The 21,874-nt window shown below is 46.7% G+C and overlaps 1 protein-coding gene across 1 annotated transcript; it reads left to right on the forward strand.

The window, feature by feature from the left end:
- Positions 1-3,250: 3,250 nt before the first annotated feature.
- On the forward strand, positions 3,251-16,191 carry LOC132571810 (tripartite motif-containing protein 10-like). The gene is made up of 6 exons (XM_060238603.1): positions 3,251-3,658; positions 8,907-9,002; positions 9,640-9,870; positions 10,581-10,603; positions 11,450-11,568; positions 15,148-16,191. Exons 1-6 carry the CDS (start codon positions 3,251-3,253, stop codon positions 15,660-15,662), a joined length of 1,392 nt encoding a protein of 463 aa, XP_060094586.1. The 3' UTR covers positions 15,663-16,191.
- The last annotated feature ends 5,683 nt before the right edge of the window (positions 16,192-21,874 follow it).

Raw genomic sequence — 21,874 nt, forward strand, 5'->3', positions numbered from 1 at the left:
AATATCTGATGTTTGTGTCTTGCTGCTCTCAAACATCTGACATTTATTCTATGTGGCTCCTTCGTTAAGCAAGTTTGGCCACCTCTGGTCTAGCTCAAGTGTTGCATAGCAAGAGGACAATTCACCAGCTACCTCTTCCATTCATCGTTTCCAAGGAAGCTCATTTCTCAAGCATAGGGGAACCTAATATGAATTGGGACCAGTGTTCTCTCTAAGCTGAGTTAGGGTGAGCTAGCTCACAGTTTTTTAGCCTCTGGCTCACACATTTTTGTCTTAGCTCAGGAAACTGGGTGGTAGTTGGCTAGGACCATGGGGTCCAGTGATTTTTTTTTTTTAGAGTGGATGTACCACAGGCTCTTTCAACCCCTGGAATGCTCCCCAACAAAAGCGACAAGTTGAGAATCTCTTCCAGTAGGGGCTGGAACACCATTCCCACAGGCCTTGACCAGCCAGGATGGGCACAGGTCAAGGAGAGAAGCAGTAGGCCTTGCAGCTGCCAGGATCCTGCTGACATCCTCCAGGGAGAGTCAGCTGAAACGGTCCAAAAGTGGACCTGAAGACAGGCAAGGGGCTTCAAGTTCTTTTACTATATGAATTGTGGTTGGGAGATCCTGGCGGAGCGCTGTGACTTTGTCTGCAAAGCAGCTCGCAGATGCCCCACAGCCAATAGCCAATTCCCAACTGTTTTGTTTGCCTCATGGCAATTTAGGTAATGAGCAAATAGTCCTAAACAATTGGGCCAGGCAAGAGCTTGCAGATGCAATGGAGGCCACAGAGAAATCTTTCTTTGCAGCCTTCACCACCATCTCGTAGGCTTCCATAAATGTCCTATAAGATGCTCTTGCTGCTTCCTCACAAGTGTGCCTCAGATTGCATTGCCAGATTCTCCCAGGTCACTGGCAGGGGTGGGGGTGGGGATGCAAGCTCAAGGTTAAGAAATTCCCAGAGATTTGGGGTCAAGCCTGGGGAGAACAGGAACCTCGTTTTCTCCAGGGGAACTGATCTCTGTAGCTGGAGGTGAGCTGTCATTCCAAGGCAGCCCAGGTCCCACTTGGAGGATAGCATCCTAATGAATTAACAAAAACTTGTGTCAACCCAGGTATGTGCCTGAGATGTGAGAATGGGCACTTTCCTATATGTGGTGGGACTGTCACATTGCTAGAAAGTGTTGGAAAAATATTCAGAATGGAATGTATAAAGCGGTTGATCCAGAACTATTGCAATTTCTAATGTTTTGTTAGACTAGCCACACCATGTTGACTAAAAACCAGTAGTATGCCCTGTGGCAGTTACTTGTAAAGATGAAGAAGAGTTTGTTTTTTTACCCCACTTTCCTTTACCCTAAGGAGCCTCAAATCACTTTCCCCTTAGTTTCCCCAGAACAGGCACATATTGTGAGATGGGAGGGGCTGAGAGAACTGTGAGTAGCCCAAGGTCACCCAGCAAGCTTCCTGTGGAGGAGTAGTGGGGACTCAAACCCGGTACTCCAGATTAGAGTCTGCTACTTATAACCACTACTCCACACTGGCAGCCGGATTGCACCTTGCTAAAAATTGGAAGCAGCAATCTGCCAAGTTTGAGTTCTAGTTATGCAAAATTTGGTTTATTATGCTAATAGCCAAGACAGGAATGCTTTAAAGAAGACTATGTAAAGAAGACAGAGGCACAGAAATGGTTTATTCAATGGTGGTTTCCTTTAATAAGATGCTGGCATGAGTTGTTTCCAACAAAGGAATCAAGGGAAGAAGTGCTGAACTGCCATTAAGATTTTATTTTTTGTAGAGATATAGATTTTGTGAGAGTTTTCTGCTAGATTTCATGGAGGTTTTTGTATATATTGTAAGATGCATATTCTTTTTTCATTAATTAACAGTTTAGGTGTTACTTTTTTAAAAACAACCCTTAAGTCGCTAAATTAAAAGAACATTGTGTGATAAATAAAAACAGACTAAAATCTTGATATAGCTAAAATCCACAGCAATGTCTACCCTCTTCTGAAAAGGCTCCTGGCAGCCAGCAGTTTCTGGTTATAGGAAACCTCTTTGGCACAGGAAGTTCTTTACCTGCCAGCAAAAATGAGCTGAAAGTGTGGCCAGGTGGCTCTCCCGGGGAATAAAGTTCCAGGAAGTCTGAGTCACATCAGAAAGGATATTACATGGCCCCTTCATTTGTTTAAAGATGTGTTTGCCACCAGGAAAGCAGCCCCATGGTGCAGAGTGGTACAGCTGCACTACTGAAGTCCTAAGTTCTGCTCATGCCCTGAGTTCGATCCTGGCAGAAGCTGGTTCAGATAGCCTGCTCAAGGTTGACTCAGCCTTCCATCCTTCCGAGGTCAGTCAAATGAGCTCCCAGCTTGCTCGGTGGGGGGAGTGTAGATGACTGGGGAAGGCAATTGCAAGCTACCCATTAAAAAAGTTTGCCATGAAAATGTCACCCCAGAGTCAAAAACAACTGGTGTTTACCCAGGGGACTACCTTTACCTTTTTATGCAACCAGCTGTGGAGTCTTGTGAGCAAATATTCAACTTTGTAAGCTACTGATGTTAAAGTTGTAAGCAAATGATTTATCTACTGCATAAATTGGTTTGCTCTGGGGCCATTTTTTCTGAGCTAAGAGAAAAATGTGTGAGCCGGAGGTCTGAAAAACTGTGAGCTAGCTCACACTCACTCAGCTTAGGGGGAACACTGGTCTCAACTTTCAGAGTCTTTAGGCAGTGGACAACTTACATAGTGTCAGCAGTAAAAATAAAACCTATTTCAAAAGAAACCCAACATGGCAAAAGACTAAAATGCAAAGACTTCTTTCTAGGTCATTCCTGTTCTCTTATGTTCTTATTAGGGTGATTAACACATGGAATTCACTGCCACAGAAGGTGGTGCCAGCTACAAGCATAGCCAGCTTCAAGAGGGGATTGGATAAACATATGGAGCAGAGGTCCATCAGTGGCTATAAGCCACAGCGTATTGTTGGAACTCTCTGTCTGGGGCAAGTGATGCTCTGCATTCTTGATACTTGGGGGGAACAACAGTTGGGAGGGTTTCTAGCGTCCTGGCCCCACCGATGGACCTCCTGATGGCACCTGAGTTTGTTTGGGTTTTTTGCCACTGTGTGACACAGAGTTTTGGACTGGAGGGGCCATTGGCCTGATCCAACATGGCTTCTCTTATGTTCTTGTTCTTATGCTGCCCTTTTACAGATCTGACAAGCTGCTGCCCTTCCCATCACCCAAGCCACTGAGAATCCAGCCCTCATGGCCTCAGCTCCACCATCCACAGAGATAGAGCAGGAGGCCAACTGCCCCATCTGCCTGGAGTGCCTGACGGACCCCGTGGTCCTGGACTGTGGGCACAGCTTCTGCCAGGCCTGCATCACTGACTACTGTGAGAAATGGGAGACTCTGGGAGACTTGGAGTGTCCTGTCTGCAAATTCAAGTTCCAGAAAGGGGCTTTCCGCCGAAACTGGCAGCTGGCAAACCTAGTTGAAAAAATTCAACTGGTGCCACAAAGTTCAAGAAAAGATCTTTGCTTGAGACACCAGGAAAAACTCCACTTCTTCTGCAAAGAGGATGAAAAATTGGTGTGTGCTGTCTGTGAGCGATTCCCAGAACACAAAGGACACACAATACTTCCCCTGGAAGTGGTTGCTCAGGAATACAAGGTAGGAACTCATCTGGATCCTTGCTGGTGGAATTCCATCATTCTCTGGAGACGATGTGCTTTCCTCCCAGCATAGCGGAAGAGGAGCTCTCCCTCCAGGGCTGGTGCTTCCGACTGTAAGGAGATTGAAGATACCAATTGTGGGTTTTTCTCCTTTTTATGATGAGTGTTTGGGCCATACTGAGAACAAAATTAAGACCAACCCAGTTTCTCTGTTTAATCAAGATGGTTTTATTACTACAAGTTATAAAGATTTATTTACTCTGCTTAGTAGGGTACACTCTTCTGTGCCAGTCTTTGCGGAGCAACAGGATATAGCAACAAGAAGACTCAAAGATTTGTTTGGCTCAACATGAAGTTTTAGAAGAGGAAAGGCAGAGGGAGGCAACAATAGTCAAAGGATGAATAAAAATGGGTGGAGCGAGGGAAAAGGCAACAGCTAGATACTTGGGGTACTCATTATGGGGATATTTGGTTAATGTAGGAGAGTTTGCCCAAAGTTAGAACAGGATACAGCATGCAGTAAATACATCTCCCAAGAAGTATATGGCAAAAAAGTAAACTTACATTTATTCAAGTAGATCCACATTCAGGTTGCAGTCAAAAGAAGAGAAAGAAACTTAATCTAGAGAGTACTTCCCTTCCACAAATGGCCAGCCTGTCTGGCCTCATGTGTGTGAGAATATGAGGGCACTATATTTACAGGAGAGGCCTCTTGATATATTGGTCTCTGTGGAGGCCCATGTGTAGCCAGCCTGCAGCTCATTTTCTCCAACAGTCTAGTTTTTAGCTCTTCCTTTCCTTGCACCCAGCTCAGCCAGATCTTCAAAGCAGTAGTTATGGTATTGCAGTGTCACACGCTGGAGAGCAGGCAAGGGGGAAGTCCGAGTCCAGTCCAAGTCAGAGCCAGAGGAGCGTTGAAGGAACCAGCAGCTGAGTCCGAAAGCAGGATCGTACAATCCAGAAGTCAGGAAACTGGGAAGTCAGAGCAGGAACAGAGCCAAGGAACGGGAGCTGGAGTAGTCGCAAGTCACCGGATGGACTTGTTGCTTCTACAGAGCATGCAACTCGAAGCAGGTGTTTAGATAGCCCGCTGCTGCTGTTTCCAATTAGCAGGCAGCAGGGCCAGCCTGGCGTCTGCTAAAACTCTGGGCTGAGTGAACGTCTTGCCCGCATTTTGGCCTCTTTCCTTCAGATCGCTAAGTCCTGACGGAGCCTTTCCCGTACTTGAGCAAGGCAAGGTGGTGAACTGGGATGTGTGTCTACCTGTTGTTGGTCCTCGTCAGCTGTACAGCCAGGTGTTGAGAACCCTGCGGGCAGCAGCAGTGAATCAGTCAAGTTGTGAGAGGAGCCAGCTGTCGGTTCCGCTGGGTCAGCTAACCCTGTCGGCTCTGCCTGGGCAGTCCCCTTGTCAGAGCCCATGACGTGCAGTAAGATAAACAACTTCCCCCTCCCTTCCCCACACACTTCTCATTCACGTTTTCCGTCTCCCTTCACCTAATTTTTTCATGTTCCCCTCATGTTCTTCATTTTCACTTCTTGACCTCAAGACCTTTTCATCCCTATCCTGCTTGGCGACAGAATGTATTTAAAAGCAGTATAGTGGCAAACTTTTGCTGATATTATGAATGGCACTGGGTTTGCTGGGCACATTTGCACTAGTGCTGCTGAGGTTCCATCCCCCCTTCTTGGACTGTGATTCTGTGCTTGACATCGACTGGCATTGCCACAACGGCACTGGGTTCTGCTGGGCACTCTGACTGCACTAGTACTGCTGGGTACTCTGTACATTGCTTTGGTTCTACTAGGCTTGCAAAATTGTGGCCCCTCCCTTCAGTTTCTCCTGCAGAGATGATCTGGTTTGATGTAGTCCTTTGGAAACTATGAAGGACGGGGGCAGCTTCTTTGGGCATAGTGTGCTTCTTTTTTTTTTGAGTTTTTAACTTTTTATTACATTTAACAACAACAAAAACTATATATATATATATAAACAAAACATAAACTTAGGGATGTAGACAGCGGGATGCATTATATACTTATATCATTAGAATACAAATCCTTTGTTCTAACCTAAACCAAATCATACATACTACAGTTAACCCCTTTTTACACTATATTCTTATTATCTTTCCCCCATAACCATTCATACAATAAGTTCCATTTCCCTTCTGTTTGTCTATTTGTTAATTTCTTCTCTTAATATCTCCCTCAGAGTATCTACCTCAGCTCAGTCTAGAACCAACCAAAAATACTTTCTTTCTTCTACACTGTGATCCAAAAGAACATTTGGCATTTCAAGTCATCTTACTTTATTTATAAATTACACAGTATCAATTTAATTCCCTGCAACAACAACAACAAAGAACCCCCAGCAAGTTTGGAATACACTTTAATACAATAAGTTCCGTTTTCCTTCTATCTAATTGTTAATTTCTTCTCTTAGTATCTCCATCAGAGTATCTACCTCAGCTAAGTCTAGAACTAACAAAAAAGAAAACTTTCTTTCTTCTACACTGTGGTCCAAAAAAGAAGAAAAAAAAAACATTGGCATTTCAAATCATCTTACTTTGTTTGTGAATTGCATGGTATCAATTTGTTTCCCTGCAACAAAGCAACCAACAATTTCGGAATACACTTTCTTCAGTTTTATTGGTGTAATATGCCAACGATATAACTTTAATGATTTGTCTCTCATCGTCTGGCAGACCAATTCCTTCATTTTCCTCCTAATACACCTTATATAAACCTCTCTCAGCAGGCGGTGTTCCTTGAAAAAAATAAGGCAAGCTCTATAGCCATTTTCTATATCTTTCTCCAATTCCTTTTTCTTCATACCAAGAACTGGTGTCAAGATCTCTACTATCACCTCCTTTATATGGTCATACCTATCCTCTGGAATATTCTGCATTCCTGAAATATGCTCTACCTGCACCGTTTCTATTCTCACTAATCTGTCCCCTTCGTATTTTTGAACTTTTTCAATCTCCTCAGACTTTTCATTTACTACTTCCAACTTTCCTTCCACATATTTTGTAGATTGTGTCAAGCCATGAATCTCTTCCTTTACTTCCGTCAATTGCTTTTGCAGGCCATCTAATTTCTTATTTACTCCATCTAATTGTTCTGTCAGATTTGCCTGCACCTGACTCAATGCATTCATAAAATACAATTGCATAGAATTCTGCACTTCCTCTATAACTTCCTGTGAGGACATTATCTCCATCAGTTTTAAAGTTGCCAATAGTGGGACTAACCTATCTATTTTGTCTTACTTGTATGTCATACTCATTTTTCTATTATCCAAGGTCTTACTGACACCCCAATTCCAATTCATATACTACTACTTCGCCTTACTTCACTCAAAATTCGTACATCACCTTCCTTTAACACTCTCACATACCAGTTGGTTTTTATATCCTTAAATTACTATTCTTTACCACCAAACACCCTTCACCTGAACATTCACATTAACTCATTACATATAGAAAATCATACAGAAAATCAGCAGTAATCAAATTAACAATAGTTAATTATTCAATCCATTAATTATTTGTTAACTGTCTCTTTTGAATCCTTAATGTTTCCCAACCGCTTATCCTTCTGTCTTCCTCTTCCTCTTCTTAATCTCAGTCTCTGCTCCTCTCTTCTGCTACCAGTTCAAAAAGCCAGTTCAGTAAATCCATTCCTGTTCTTCCACATCTCTGCCAACGGAATTCCATCCTCTCCACCTCACTTCCGCCCTTGCGTTCCTGGAAACTCTATACTAACATCAAAAGTCTCCCATCTTCAGATTCAACTCATTTCAAAGGTCCAGTGACTTTATTTCCACCCTGTATATTATAACCACTGTTGAGCCTTTATTTAGCTCCCTGTCTCTTTAAGAAAATCGCCATGCACAAGCATATGGGAAAAGGGAGAGGAAAAGAGGTTCGTGAAGGCTCCCTTTAAATCGTCAGAAATCTCCTGCTTCTTTCCTCTTTTCCTCCTTTCTTCACCTCCTCTGTCTCAGTGCTCTTCACAAACTTTTACAATCATAGCCAGTCTACGACTCCCAACCTCTGCCGTTGCTGCCAAGGTAGTCCTCCACCACTCCTCTGCTTTCTACCTTTGTGCATTCGCCAAACCAGGTCTCTTTCCCCCCAGCATCGGATTCCACTTGAAAGTAGGGGGAAAACAACGCACTTAGTAAGTTCTTTCCTTCGTTTATATCTCCAGTTTAGGGTCAGATATACTTCCCCCCCCCCTTCTTCACCATTTATTCTGTCCTCCAAATGCCGCTTCGCCTACTCCCCTTCTCCGGTGGTCACAGCTAATTCGCCATTAAGGCATCTGGTCTATCCGGGCTTGAAGTAATATGTTGAACGGGCTCTATGCTCAGAAAAACCGGCACAGAGCACCCAGCACTCCTCCACACGAGTGCCCCTCCAACAGAGGCACCACCGAGTTCTTACTAACTGAAGAACCCCCCCAAAAAGACCAGCACAGACGCTGCAGAGCCGGAGCTCCTACAAACACGTCTGTTAGCACCGTGCCGTTACCGGAAACTCTCACTTGAGATCTCACTGAAGTCCGGGCATAGTGTGCTTCTTAACATCCAGTATGATGAGTCACATCAGAAAGGGTATTACATTGGACTCTTCATTCGTTTAAAGATGTGTGATGCTTTGGCTAGTTAGCTAGTTAGTTAAAATTAGTATAAAGGCAGACTCCTAGCTCTCAAAAATGTCTTGTGAATGTTTGAGATTGTCAGGTCTTGGGTTTCAAAAAGGAGAACAGAAGCCCACCCGAGTGCCTGCTCAGAACACGAGTGGCGTGACAGAATTCTGTTTTACTGTCAGGTCACAGCTGGCTTGTGGACACCCTGTAAGCTTTTCAAGGCAAGAGAGGTTGGGAGGTGGTTTGCCTGCCACTGCCTGCCTCCAGGTTGGCCCTGCTGATCAGGCTGTCCTGGGACTAACCAGGTCAGGGGTAGGCTGAGAGTCATGAGACTGGTCCAAGGTCACCCAGCGAGCTTCCACGGCAGGACTGGGGGTTCAAACCTGAATTTCCCGGATCTTAGTCCAGCACTTTAAGTGTTACTGCACACAGGCTCTCCTGATGGAATAGCATGCTGGAATTTGGATTTTTTTTTTTACCTAAAATGGTTATATATATGGGTTTAAATAAATGTGTCATGGTGGCCAGGAGGGAAGAGCATGGAGTAAACCTTTAAAAGAACACATTTCAACTGTGATCTCCCCTCCCCCTAGGATCAGTTCTGCAGCCGTCTGGAGATTCTGAAGAAGGAGAGAGAGAGAATTGTGGCGTTTCAAGGAGATGTGGAGAAGGAAAGCCAAGACCTGCTCGTAAGTCCAAATAGCAGAAAAATCAACCCACGAGGCTGCCCCCACTTTCAATTTAGAAGGACGGTTGCCGGGTCTCCTCTGGCCACCAGTGGGGGATGGGGGGATAGGTTTGCCAGATCCAGGTTGGGAAACTTCTGGAGATTTGGGGAGGGAGACTGAGACCTCAGGAGGGTCTAATGCAGGGCTGGATTAAGGCCAACTGAAAGTGGGGTTCAGTCACTGCTGATTCTAGGGGGGCATACTTGGGATATTTAGTAGTATGTACATTCCTGCCCCCCCACAATTTTCTCTTGCCCACAATGCAGCCAAGGAAGATGCAGTTAAGGTTAGGAGACCAAGCGAGGGGAGGGGGCTTCTGAGCACTTTTGCCCCCTGTGGTGTTTCTCCTCAACCATCATGTCTCATCCCCCGATGGGAACTGGGGAAATCAACCTGTGGAGGCTGTTTAGTGAGGGAACAAATGGACTCAAGAAGCCCCTTCTACTTTCTGTGTTTTCTGCTGCAGACTGAATCCTCTGTGGCTGAAAGAACCCCTCCGGGATAGGATGGGATAGGAGCCTCCTCAAGCGTCTCTTCCCACTGCAGAGACCAGCTGTGTTCCTGACATTGGCCTGCTTTTCTTCTCTTTCCATCTCAGAAACAAACCAAAGAAGAGAAGCAAGAGACAGTAGCCAAGTTCAGGCAACTGCACACATTTCTGGAGGAACAAGAGAAACTTTTGCTGGCCCAGATGGAAGAGGTGGAGAAGGAGGTGGTGAGAAACAGGGACCAGCATCTGGCCAGAATCTCTGAGGAACTCTCTTCTCTGGAAAGCCTCATCCGGGAGATGGAGGAGAAATGTCAGCAGCCGGCCAGTGATCTCCTGCAGGTGAGACTGTGGCAGAAACAGGTGGAGTCCCCTTGGGGAGAAGGCTGGCTCCAAATCCTCTCTGCTTAGCAGAAAAGCAAAAGCAAACCAGCCCAGTTTATGTCGCTAGCAAGTTTCTACCTCTTCAGCAGGGCCACTTTCCCCTCTGCCCCTTTCCATCTCCAGCCAGGGGCAGACTGGACAATCCCAGGGCCCTGCAAAACAACACTCCCTGGAAATACATTCCCCCACAGCCCCTGCCCCTCCCTGATAGACTGCAGCCACTGGAAGCCAAAGTGTGTTTGTGTTTCAACCAACAGTCTGAGGAACCCCATGGTTCCTGGAAAACTCTTTCACAACACCACCAACCAGGAAGCTGGATCACATGCAAGACTTTTCACAACCCATTTTAAAAGGAGGATGTCTAGGGTCGGTGTGGTGTGGGGAATGTCACTTATATATAAAATGCACACCGACACGCAGTGGCAACGGCATATGGTTACAGGAACAGCATCCACACAGCTGTTCTGGGCACTGCTGTCTGTCTAGCATGTCTGTGCAGATGTGATGGCACTTATGCCCAGACAGACCCTCTCTCCTCTCTTTCCTTTCATGGCTGAACCATGTTGCAAGGCTGCAGGGAAAAGGGGGAAAGTCCACAAGGGGAACACAACACACCCTACTCTGAAGGTCTCTCTCTCTCCTTCTCACCCTCTGCCTTCTTTCTTTAGGATGTCAGAAGCACATTGCAGAGGTAAGTGGATCTTTAACATTAACCTTCTTAATCCTGGGATTGAACTGGGCAGCTTGTGAAGAATATAAGAACATAAGAGAAGCCATGTTTGATCAGTCCAGTGGCCCATCCAGTCCAACACTCTGTGTCACACAGTGGTCAAAAACTCCAGGTGCCATCAAAAAGTTCACCAGTAGGGCCAGGACACTAGAAACCCTCCCACTTTGCCCCCTCCCCAAAAGAACCACCAAGAATTCAGAGCATCACTGCCCCAGACATAAAAACATAAGAGAAGCCCTGTTGGATCAGGCCAATGGCCCATCCAGTCCAACACTCTGTGTCACACAGTGGTCAAAAACTCCAGGTGCCATCAAAAAGTTCACCAGTGGGGCCAGGACACTAGAAGCCCTCCCACTGTTGCCCCCCCCCCAGCACTGAGAATACAGAGCATCCTAATGATACCTTTCATGAGATTCAAGACATTGCAGCTTGCTTCATGGTATTGAAGTCCACACTGGAATCTGGACCATCATTTAGGAATTTTTTCAGAGAAAGGACTTTACCCTTTTGTGTGTCTGTCTATGATATGTAATCTTTGATTTACCCGTCTTTATTATAATAAATGTAATGAGTACTTAGTAGTTCTGGTCACAGTATCCAATAGGTTTAGTGTAGCCAGTTCTTAAGAAAGCAGGAGCTGTGCATTCCTCTTCAAGAGCCCGCCCACCTTCCAGTGCTTTCAGCATCAGCCTGTTTCCCTTGGCTTTCTGCCAGTTCCTTCCTCTGCTTCTCTGACCCACTTGGGGCGGAGGGGAGGGAGGGAGATTCTGAATGGGATGGATGGTACCCTAATGGGATTTTCTCCAGGTATGAAGACAAGAAGTCGTTTGAGAATCCATTGGCTTTTCCTCTTGCACTGAAGTGGCACATCTGGGACTTCTCAGATTTAAATCTCCTTTTGGAGGGCATCGAGAAGCAACTCAAAGGTAATGAAGAAACACTGCCGGAGTTTCAGACTGGACATTAGAGTGGGCCAGATGTGTTTTAGTATGTCCCAGGCTGACTATATCATCAACAGACCCAGGAACGTGGGGAGTTTATGTATCAGTTCAGAAGGCCATTTTAGTTCACCATGGAAAGTTTTCTGATCAAAATTCTGCCATAACTTCAGTTCAGAATTGCATTACATGGACTTCTCGGGATTCTATTATGTTGTTGATCTCTAATCATTACTGCAGCCATGCAAGGGCACATGGTGAGGTAGATGGTGAAACAAGCACCTAAAATGACAGTGAGGGAAACTGCTCTTTAGGGCATTTATTTTTAATGAAACAGCCGCTGGATCAGTTTCAGGGACACCCCCCCTTCTCTCTGTAATGTGCCTGTGACCAAATCAGACTTATCAGAACTGATCCCTTTGATTGGATGTTTGTGTTTGTTGGAATATGTCGTAGCAGAGCCCACAGAATGGTCTCAAAGGGACAGACTGGTTTTAAAGTAGAGTCATACCCTTCGAAGCCCATTGAAATCAGTGAGTCTGAAGAGTGTAACTCAGCTCAGTATGTGCTGCGGAGCCTCTGTCTAGAAGTCTAAATTTAGCCAGTTTGGACCCTTGGCTGCAGTCCTTAGCATACTTTCTATGACATTAATCTCAACTCCAGTGACTTGTGAACACAAATCTGAATATTTGTACACAATCCCCCACCCCCAAGATAGTCTCTACTTGACCCTGAAGCTGTAACTCAGAAGAAATATGTACCTGTGTGCCATCAAGTCACAAATGACTTCTGGCAGCCCCCACCAGGAGCTGATCAAGACCAGTGTTTGCTATTTTCTTCCTCTGCAGAGTCTTCTTTGGTCGATCCAAGTACTGACTCAGCTTAGCTTCAGCAGTTTGACAACATTGGGCTGTATCATGCCCCTGCCCTCCCCAAAAGAAAATAGTATTTTTAGGTGGTGTTTTTGTCACAAGAAGGGCCTGCTGCTCACTTTCCATTCCTTTGCTTCCTCAGACACTCTGGATTCTGGACTTCATCTGCGGAAAGGTACATTTTTCTTCATAAACTGATCAATTATTTCTAAACTAAAAAGCTTCACCTAGCAATTCGTGTTCTCCCACTTGGTGTTCTCAGAGATAACACAACTGAATGCTCTTGTTTTGTTCCTCAAAATCTTATGCTCCCTGCCACAGCCTTCTTGTTCTGAGGATGTTGGTAAGGGTGAAAGAAAAGGTTGAGGGGATGAAACCTGCCGCCATATTTAAATGATGGGAGAATGGTTGCTGGGCAACAGGTTGACTGAGTTCCATAAGAAAAGTCTCGCTATTCTCCTGCCAACGGTGGGGCATCAGGTTTGCCAGCTCAGGGTAGATCATGCCTGATGTTCAATAGCTCCATGTTGGTAACTCCAGTCCAGAAGAAGTTCCAACTGGTAATATTGCAATTCTTTTAAAATTCCCACTGAGGATATCAGAACAGGCATTAATTTTAACAGCAGCTGCGGGGTGGGGGGGAGGTTGGGAATATTAATTATTAAGTACCAAGGATATTTCTGTCAGTTCTGGATCTGCCCCTTGTTCAATGTGTAGCAGGTTTTTTCCCTGCTTCCCCACTGCATTCAGGCACCTTCTGGGTTTTCCCAGCTGGCCATAGGAATGCTGGGAAGTTAAACCGAGCTCCACTCCATTGAAACATATTTCAGCACAAAGTTGCAAGGAAAATGTGGAGTGTATTTTTGCTCCACTGCACATCTTCTTTGCAGCTTTGATTCCTGCTTCAGCCTGTAAAGGCAAGGCAGCAGGAGCTGTGGAATGGGTGAGGACAGGAGGGTGGAGGGGGGAGTAAAAGAGCCCCATAGGCCTGATTGAAGTCCAAGGAGGGTTGATTTGGTCTGTGGATGGGACATATGACATCCCTACCATGAAGTCTCCACATCCACCATTAGCAGATGGGTCAGAGGCTGCATTTTCCTGGCATATAAGTCCAGGGGACTGGATCCCCCTTCGGGTGTTACAGCCCACTCCCTCAGAGGGTCAGAAGCATTATCTGGTCCTTCCCTTCCTTAGAGGTGGTCTGTAGGGCTGCAACCTGGAAATTGTTCCACTCATCATTACAGGATTGACAAAATGGGCTCAGCTGGGACTGCTTTTGGAAGAAAATGGTCCTGGAGCATACCTTTTCAGGCTAGAGTCTGAGATTCTTCCCCTCTCTGAGGCATGCTGCTGTCTTATGTGCCAGATGTGGAGACTTCCCCACCTCGGACCACTGGAGAATGGAAGATTTGTCTCACTGTGCAACTCCCTTGTCGGTGGTCCTAGAGTAGGGCAGTCTCTTCCCATCCAAGGGGGTGAATTCCCTTTCTCAGAAGGCACTTGAGCCAGAGTAGGTGTGCTGTATTGACTCTATGGGGCTTCTTTGCCTCAGGTGCGCGTCTCTTTTGAGTTCTTCACCCTGTTCTCTGTGTGGTTGGTTGGAGGCTTTTTTGGACCATTTTATTGGAGGTCTGATTTCATGTTTGATCATTTGGAGATGATGTTGTGCTGAGTTGTGCTGCTTCGGGGCCAGACTGGGGCCTGGGAGCGAAGCCCGTCCCCTCCCAGAATTGCAAGGTTCTGGACTCTCCCGGTCTCCAGGAATGAGCTTCTCCCAGAAGTAGAGACTGCCCCATCCCAGAACCAGCGAGAAGGAAGATTCCTGATAAGGGAGACAAATCTTCTGTTCTTGTGTGTGATTTCTAACCAAAGAAACCTGTGACTAAAAATGGCATTTTTTTTCTCTCTTTCACAGTTCTCTTTTCAGGATGGGATATGGGAGGAAATAGATGGTGTCCCTGTGGGTGCTTGTTGTGTATATTGTCTGCCTTCTGAAGCATGTGGGAAGACATCTCTGCCTTTTAGAAGGGCAGGAGCAGGCAGGAGAGTCTGATAACCAAGGAGAGGGTGGCAGAGGTGGGAGGAGGCCATGACTGCCAGGAGAAGGAAGCCAAACAGGCCAGTGGGTGAAATCTAGGGTTGCCAATCCCCAGGTGGGGGCAGGGGATCCCCTGGTTTGGAAACCCTCCCCCCGCTTCATGGTCGTCAGAAAGCGGGGGGAGGGGAGGGAAATGTCTGCTGGGAACTCTATTATTCCCCATGGACATTTATTCCCATAGAAAATCATGGAGAATTGATCTGCGGGTATCTGGGGCTCTGGGGGGGAGGCTGTCTTTTGGGGTAGAAGCACCAAACTTTCAGTATAGCATCTAGTGCTTCTCCCCAAAATACCCCCCAGGTTTCAAAAAGATTGGACCAGGGGGTCCAATTCTATCAGCTCCAAAAATAGGTGCCCCTATCCTTCATTATTTCCTATGGAAGGAAGAAATTGAAAAGGTGTGCCATCCCTTTAAATGTGATGGCCAGAACCCCCTTTGGAGTTCAATTATGCTTGTCACAGCCTTGATCTTGGCTCCACCCCTAATGTCTCCTGGCTCCACCCCCAAAGTCTCCAGATATTTCTTGAGTTGGCAACCATAGTGAAATCCCCCAGCTGATGCCGTTTCACTTTTGTCTCCTCATTTTCCCTCAACAGCAAATGTGACTCTGGATCCAGACACAGCCCATCCATGTCTCATCCTTTCTGAGGGTCAGAAAAGCGTGCGAGTGGGAGAAAAAGCTCAAGCTCTGCCCACAAATCCTGAGAGATTTGACTTGGAGTATATTGTGCTGGGCTGTGAAGGATTCACAGGAGGCCGCCATTTCTGGGAAGTCCTTGTGGGAAGTGAGGAAAACTGGGCTGTGGGGGTGGCCAGAAAGTCTGTGAGGAGGAAGGGAGGCCTCACTTTTACTCCTGAGGAAGGGATGTGGGCTGTGGGGAAGTGGTCAGGGATGCACAGGGTTTGTATAAAAGCTCACCCTCCCCTGACTGTGAGTGGGGAGCTGAAGAGGATCCGAGTGTGCCTGAACTATGCTGGGGGTCGAGTGGCCTTTTTTGATGCTGACCGAGCAGCCCTTCTCTACAAGTTCTCCGGAGCCTCCTTCCATGGAGAGACCCTCCTGCCCTTCTTTTCAGTGTATGGAAAAGGCCACCTCAAAATCTCTTCCTAGGACCTTTTCTTCACACCAGGACCATCAAGAAGAAAATAGTATTTCTCAATATTCTTCCTTTTTTCAAGGCCTGTGAAGACCTCTCCTGTCTCCAGCCACCAAAATTGACTGGGGTAAAATGGAAATATTTCCCCCTCCATTTCCCAACATTCCTCCCCCCCCTTGCATCTTATTCCTTAAAGTGACAGTAATGCCTTTCCCATTGTAAAAGATACAGGAGAGCTCTGAACAGACCCCGCCCCCCCCCCTTGATCTCTCCAGCCTTCGTTCTCCTCAAGCACAAGGGAGGAACTGCTGCAGAGCCTACAGAGGAAGACGAGGTCCTGCATGTTTGAGTTACTATTTGGGATTTCCTCTCTTCTTTAATGGGCACTATCTGCTAGTTTTTGCCCTGTGTTCAGCCTGCCTTTTCTGATGGACACTGGAGACCCTGTCCCTGCCAAGGTAGCTGTGTTCAGAGACCACTTGTGTTTCGGTTATGCCAGAGATTGAAAAGATGTTATGTTTATTATAAAGTGATGTTTTGTTGAAAAGACTGCTGCTTGAATCCTGCAGTTTTCTTTGGTGGGGTCGGGGGGAGGTGGGTGAAGCCATTTCATAACTGCCGGAGAAGTCATAAAGGTTGCCATCATTTACTGACTTGACCCATCCCCAACTCTGCAGTTGGACAGAAAAATCCAGAGGTGGATTTGCATAACCAGGGTCCTGCTGGGCTATGCTTGCATTGCGGTTGCTCTTCCTGTTGTTTTTGTGTCTCTTTTCAAACCATTATAGCCCTTTCACATTCACACAGCCATCGTGTTTTCCTTTGGTGTAGTGGTTAAATGCATGGACTCTAATCTGGGAGAACCAGGTTTGATTCCCCATCCCTCCAAATGCACCTGCTGGAGTGAGCCTGGGTCAGTCATAACTCTGTCAGAGCTGTTCCTCTCAAGGGTTCTGTCAGAGTTCTCTCAGCCCCACCTACCTCACAGGGTGTCTGTTGTGGGGAGGGGAAGGGAAAAGAGATTGTAAGGCACTCTGAGTGAAGGGAAGGTATAACTCCAGTCTCCTCTTCTCTCCTCCTTTGTGTTTCCAAGGAACTGGGTGCTCCTGTTTTCTCTCCTACCCACGCCCCTATGAGGGAAGCCAGTCCAAGAGTGAGTGAGCTTCGTCCTGGAGCTTTTGAGTGCAGAGCTGGGGATGGTGGGGTCTGGGAAGAGGAAGGACTGGGGGGAGCATGATGCCATAGCCATCCTCTCAGTGGCCATTCTTTCAGGGAAACTGATTTATGTTGTTTGGAGATTAACTGTAATTCTGGGTGATCTCCAGGCCCCACTTGGAGGCTGGCAATCCGATAGCTGAGCAGGAACTTGAACTCAGGCCTCATCACTTCAAGTCTACCACACTGCAACGCACTGGCTCTCAGCTCATACTAATAGGTCACCTACATTTCTGGAAGATCCGGTGATGACAAGTAAGGGCTCCACGACACTTGCAGGGAAAGAATCCTATCTTACCCTCATTGTTTGCTGTGCTGACTGCTGAACTGTCACCGTGTCAACCTAATGTGCTGCCATCTCCTACCTCATTGGTGCAGTGGTGAGGGGGAACAATGGGCCTTCCTTCCTTCCTTCCTTCCTTCCTTCCTTCCTTCCTTCCTTCCTTCCTTCCTTCCTTCCTTCCTTCCTTCCTTCCCTCTTCTGCCTTCATCCTCCCACTTGTGGGGCTGCTGCCTCCCCTTGTCTGCCTTACTGGGCAATGGCACAGGGCAGCAGCGGCAGCTCCCATTCCTCCTCCCTGCCTGCCTGTGGTGCTGGGGTGGTGGCAGCAGTATCTCCAACTCCTCTCCCACCCAGCTTTCATGGTGGTGGCCTGGGTGGGTGATAGGCAGTTTTCCCTCTAAGCTGAGTTAGCGTGAGCTAGCTCACAGATTTTTAGCCTCCAACTCACACATTTTTGTCTTAGCCCCAGAGCGCATTAATTTATGCAGTCGCTCACAACTTTTAACGCCAGTAGCTCACAAAGAAGAATTTTTGCTCTCAAGACTCTGCAGCTTAGAGGGAACACTGGGGATAGGCATCTCCTCCCCTGCCCACCGAACTCTCCTTGTCAGCTACTCAGGATTTCACAACAGAGGATTGCAAGATCTCAGTCTTTCCCCTAGAAGTTTTAAATTGGTAATTTTCTTTCTTGGATTTTTCTGCAAATGTAGAGGAAGGCCCTGGGCTGATAGAAAAGCATCTTTTGTGTATCGGTCCCATTCTCTGGATTTTCTGATACACGTGAGCACTTCTTAAATTCCCCTCTCCCATTGTCTTCATTTTTCCTTTTCTTTTATTTGTTATCTTCTTTGACCAATAGTCTTAAGATCAAGATAAAACAAAACAGTAAATACAAAACAGATTACAAATAATTTAAAACCAAAATAGACTAACAACAAGGGGGGAAACCAGTAATCATGATCACAAGACATAATTAAATAATCTGAAAGACTACCTAATATTAATGTTTTTGTTCAGTGATCTGAGACTAGCGATAGTCTTTCATAGCTAGTCTCATGCCACTTGTCAAAAAAAAAATTCAAACTTTAAAAACAAATGGAAAATGGAGTTTGTGCACCAAGGTATGGGAGATGATGGCAGAAGGTGCAGAGTTGATGGAACAACCTCAGTGGGGGGAGGTGACCTTCAGGGGGCAGTAAAAAGGTTTGTGGGGGGTGGAATCCGAGGGAACCTGTATGCTTTTGATTTACCTTTGGCCTGGAAGCAAAGCAAGAGAAAAATCCTCATGAAATCACTCTCAGAAAACCCAGGGGGAAACGGCAACCACAAAGTGAACGGAGTGCTGAAAGGAGGAAAATCAATACAGAATGACAAAGAAAACCCAATGGACATGCACAGTGAACACAAGCGGAAAAAATTAGTCCTTCCATTTTATCCTCACAACAACAATAACCCTCAGAGGTAGGCTAGGGTGAGAGTGTGTGACTGGCCCAAGGTCACCGAGGAAGCTTCCATGGTGTGGTTGGGATTGGCACCTGGATCTCAAGATACTTTGGTAGGTCAGGAAAGCTGTTAAATTCGCCATTGTTTTGGAAAGATGTTTTCCACCCTCCCTGGCTGTACTGATTCCATTTTCTTGGTTCCTCATAAACCCTTTGGTTCCATTTGCGAAGAACAGTTTCTGGACCTTCCCAGACTAGGATTTCTGGATTCCCTTCATTTTTGGCTCTAGATGTTCTGAGCCTCCTGTCCTTTTTTCCTGATATGTTATGCCTGCCAGTGACAGATGAACAGACACATGTGTCCTTGCTTTTTGATATGTTTATTCTCAAAGTGCTATCTTTGGGCATGGCGCTTGGCAAAGTACAGAAAAACAGGTCTGCCTGATGAGCTTGCAGTGCAATCCTTGCCATGAAGTAGGAGTAGAAGGTGGCAGCAGGGAGAAATTGGAAGAATAGACATTCTTCTGCAGGGAAATAGAGCTAAGAAGTGCCCAAGAGGTCGAAGAAAAGGAGGGAAGGGAGAGAGATGGTAGCATGTAAGTGTTCTTGGGAGGCAGCTCTAGGCATAAGGGACAGAACAGGTAGGGAAGAGTTCTTGGAGGATGCAGACATGGCCGGTGCATGGGAGTAGGCCAAGTAGACCTGGACTAGTGTACACCACCAGGCACCCCCTCTCCCCACAAGCAGCGTGTGTCCTCCCTGGAGTCTGCCTTCCCCAATGGAAAGAAGGCTCCATGGAGCGCAGACGCTGCCCAGCCAGTTTCACCTTCCCCGGGTCTGTTACAGACCCAGGAAATGTGAACACGGACAGCGCCTGCGCAGTGTGCTCCTCAGAGCCTGGCAGGGGTAAATTAACCAACTGTAAAAGCTGAAGAAGAGCCAATTACAGTTTCTAAAAATTGGCTCCTGTTGAAGTGGTCTGCTGCCACTCATCCTTCCTATTCTACTTTGACACAGACATGGGGTGGGAGCCATAGCTCAGTGGCAGAGCATCTTTCTCACATGCTCATGGTCTTGTCCCTGGCACCTCCAGCTGAAAGGATGAAGTGAAAATGGTCATGTGAGAATCTTGTCCCTGGCACCTCCAGCTGAAAGAATCAAGTAGAAATGGTCATGGGAGGATCTTGTCCCTGGCACCTCCATCTAAAAGGATCAAGTAGTATTCTCACAATTTTTATTGCTTAGTCTCACAATTTTTTAAAATTAAAGTTTAAAATAAAAAAACTGTAAATTAAAAATGCAAATAAGTTCCAAGTTTCTTCATCTCTCCTACAATTCTCTCTTTAAAAAAGATTGGGGGGGGGGGGCTAGTGGGCAGCTCCCTTAGGGCACCAAAAGCCCTGGCACCAGCCCTGGATGCAGGAAGTCTTGGTGAGGCCGAGGGTGGGGAAACTCGGTTAGGAACAAGGTTCTATCTGGATATAAGAGCAGAGAAATACAGATTGAGGGGAGACCATGGAGGGCTTTGAAGGGCAGGATCTGGGAACAGACAGGAAATTAAGAGGGATTTAAGGAGTGATGTCACTTGTTGAGAATGAAGGGAATAGGTGGAGGATTTGGAGTGCAGCAGTGCCAGATTAAGACCTGTAGAGGCCCCTAGGCAACCAAAACCTTGCCCCCCCCCTCCCCGGTAAATTATCTCCTAATCTCTCCTGCAGGCACCTTCTCAAAAGCCCCTTTGGCAAAGCTGCAGGGAGAGGCAGAGAGAGACAAACCAGCCCAGGGCCCCTAAAGGTGTGGGGGCTCATTAGGCCAGTGCCTACTTGGCCTATTTGTTAATCCAGCCCTGGAAAGCAGAGTGCCGGGCAGAAGGAAAGGGGCTTGAGGGGTACTCTGGAAGATCAGAGTGAGAGCAGAGAAGTTTGCAAGGGGAGAGGTGACAAGAGCATGAACCAAACTTTGGGCAGAGAGGAAGTGCTTTGGGGGGGGGGGTAATGTTGTAAAGGAAGACGCCTCATGACTTGACAAGAGACTGAAGATGGGGAGCAAAGGAGAAGAAGAGGCAAAAATGAAGCCAAGGTGCAAAGAAATACATTTTTTTTCCTGGGGGGGTGAGCTGAGCCAAACCTCCACTTTGCGTTTTAACAGGTTCCTCCCCCCTCCCTCTGAACAGAGAGTGGGGTGGGGCTGGCGTGTCAGTTCATTTGCTTCCCAGAAGGAACTCAGCCTACCTTCATACAAATACTAATAGATATAGCAGGAGAGATAATGGGCCGGGTAAGCTTTTTCCCTTCTCTAAACAGGAAACAGGTCTGGAGAACAATGTGCTTGAGAGTGGTACAGAAAGGGAAATTTTGGAGACTGCAAAAATCGCTTCACTGATCTGGTCAGCAGGTGGAGAAAAAGACTGAGAAAAACTCCTTGCAAGAGGAAGGAGGTCTTTGTTCTGTGGGATGCTGCGTCCATGAGAACTCTTAGGGCATTTTCGCACTGACCTTCAAGTAGCGCGACCACCCTCTTCACACCGGAGGATCTGCCCAGATTTCGCACAAGAAGCGCCGGCGCACCCAAAAGAGCCGGCTACTTCCGTCGCGAAACCCGCTCAAACGGAAACCGCCAAGAAGCAGGAAAACGTTTGAGCGGGTTTCGCGACGGAAGTAGCCGGCTCTTTTGGGTGCGCCGGCGCTTCTTGTGCGAAATCCGAGCAGATCCTCCGGTGTGAAGAGGGTGGTCGCGCCACTTGAAGGTCAGTGCGAAAACGCCCTTAGCTGAGATCCGTAAGCAGGCAGCTCTTCACCATGTATTCACGTGGAGGAGTTGGAACAAGCGTCAAAGTACTGTCTACTCTGTTTAAATCCAGAATGTCTATGCTAATGAGCATGTTCTATATTTTAAGAACTGACAGGGCATGTGTTGTGAGAGGGGCCAAGGATTTGTGCTTTAGAGCATTTCTTTTGGAATCCCTTGCTCAATTCGGTGCTGTGCTAAAAGTATGCTTGTAAACATTATATTTTAAAGAAATATTTTATAACTTGATGCTGGCTGTGGATCTGTGTGCCAACAGACCTCCCACTGTCTCAAACACACTATTTTAAAAGTGATGCCGGGGAGAAGGCAGGCTATTGGCAAGCGGCTACTCCTCCAAGGGTGCCCAAAGCATTAAACTGTCCGCATGGTAGGCCAGGCTGGGGCTGTGGAAGTTGCAGAGGCAAGACAGCCTCAGAACTTGGAAGGGAAGCTGGGAGTCCTGACCCTCCCACTGGGCAATTCCGCACAAAGATCAGGT

Source organism: Heteronotia binoei, chromosome 5, assembly GCF_032191835.1.
Source record: "Heteronotia binoei isolate CCM8104 ecotype False Entrance Well chromosome 5, APGP_CSIRO_Hbin_v1, whole genome shotgun sequence".
Taxonomy (NCBI): Eukaryota; Metazoa; Chordata; class Lepidosauria; order Squamata; family Gekkonidae; genus Heteronotia; species Heteronotia binoei.

Coding starts and splice junctions, on each gene's coding strand:
- LOC132571810 (XM_060238603.1), top strand. CDS start 3,251: ATGGCCTCAGCTCCACCATCCACAGAGATAGAGCAGGAGGCCAACTGC. Junction 3,659..8,906: donor TGGTTGCTCAGGAATACAAG/GTAGGAACTCAT, acceptor CCCTCCCCCTAG/GATCAGTTCTGCAGCCGTCT. Junction 9,871..10,580: donor CGGCCAGTGATCTCCTGCAG/GTGAGACTGTGG, acceptor TTCTTTCTTTAG/GATGTCAGAAGCACATTGCA.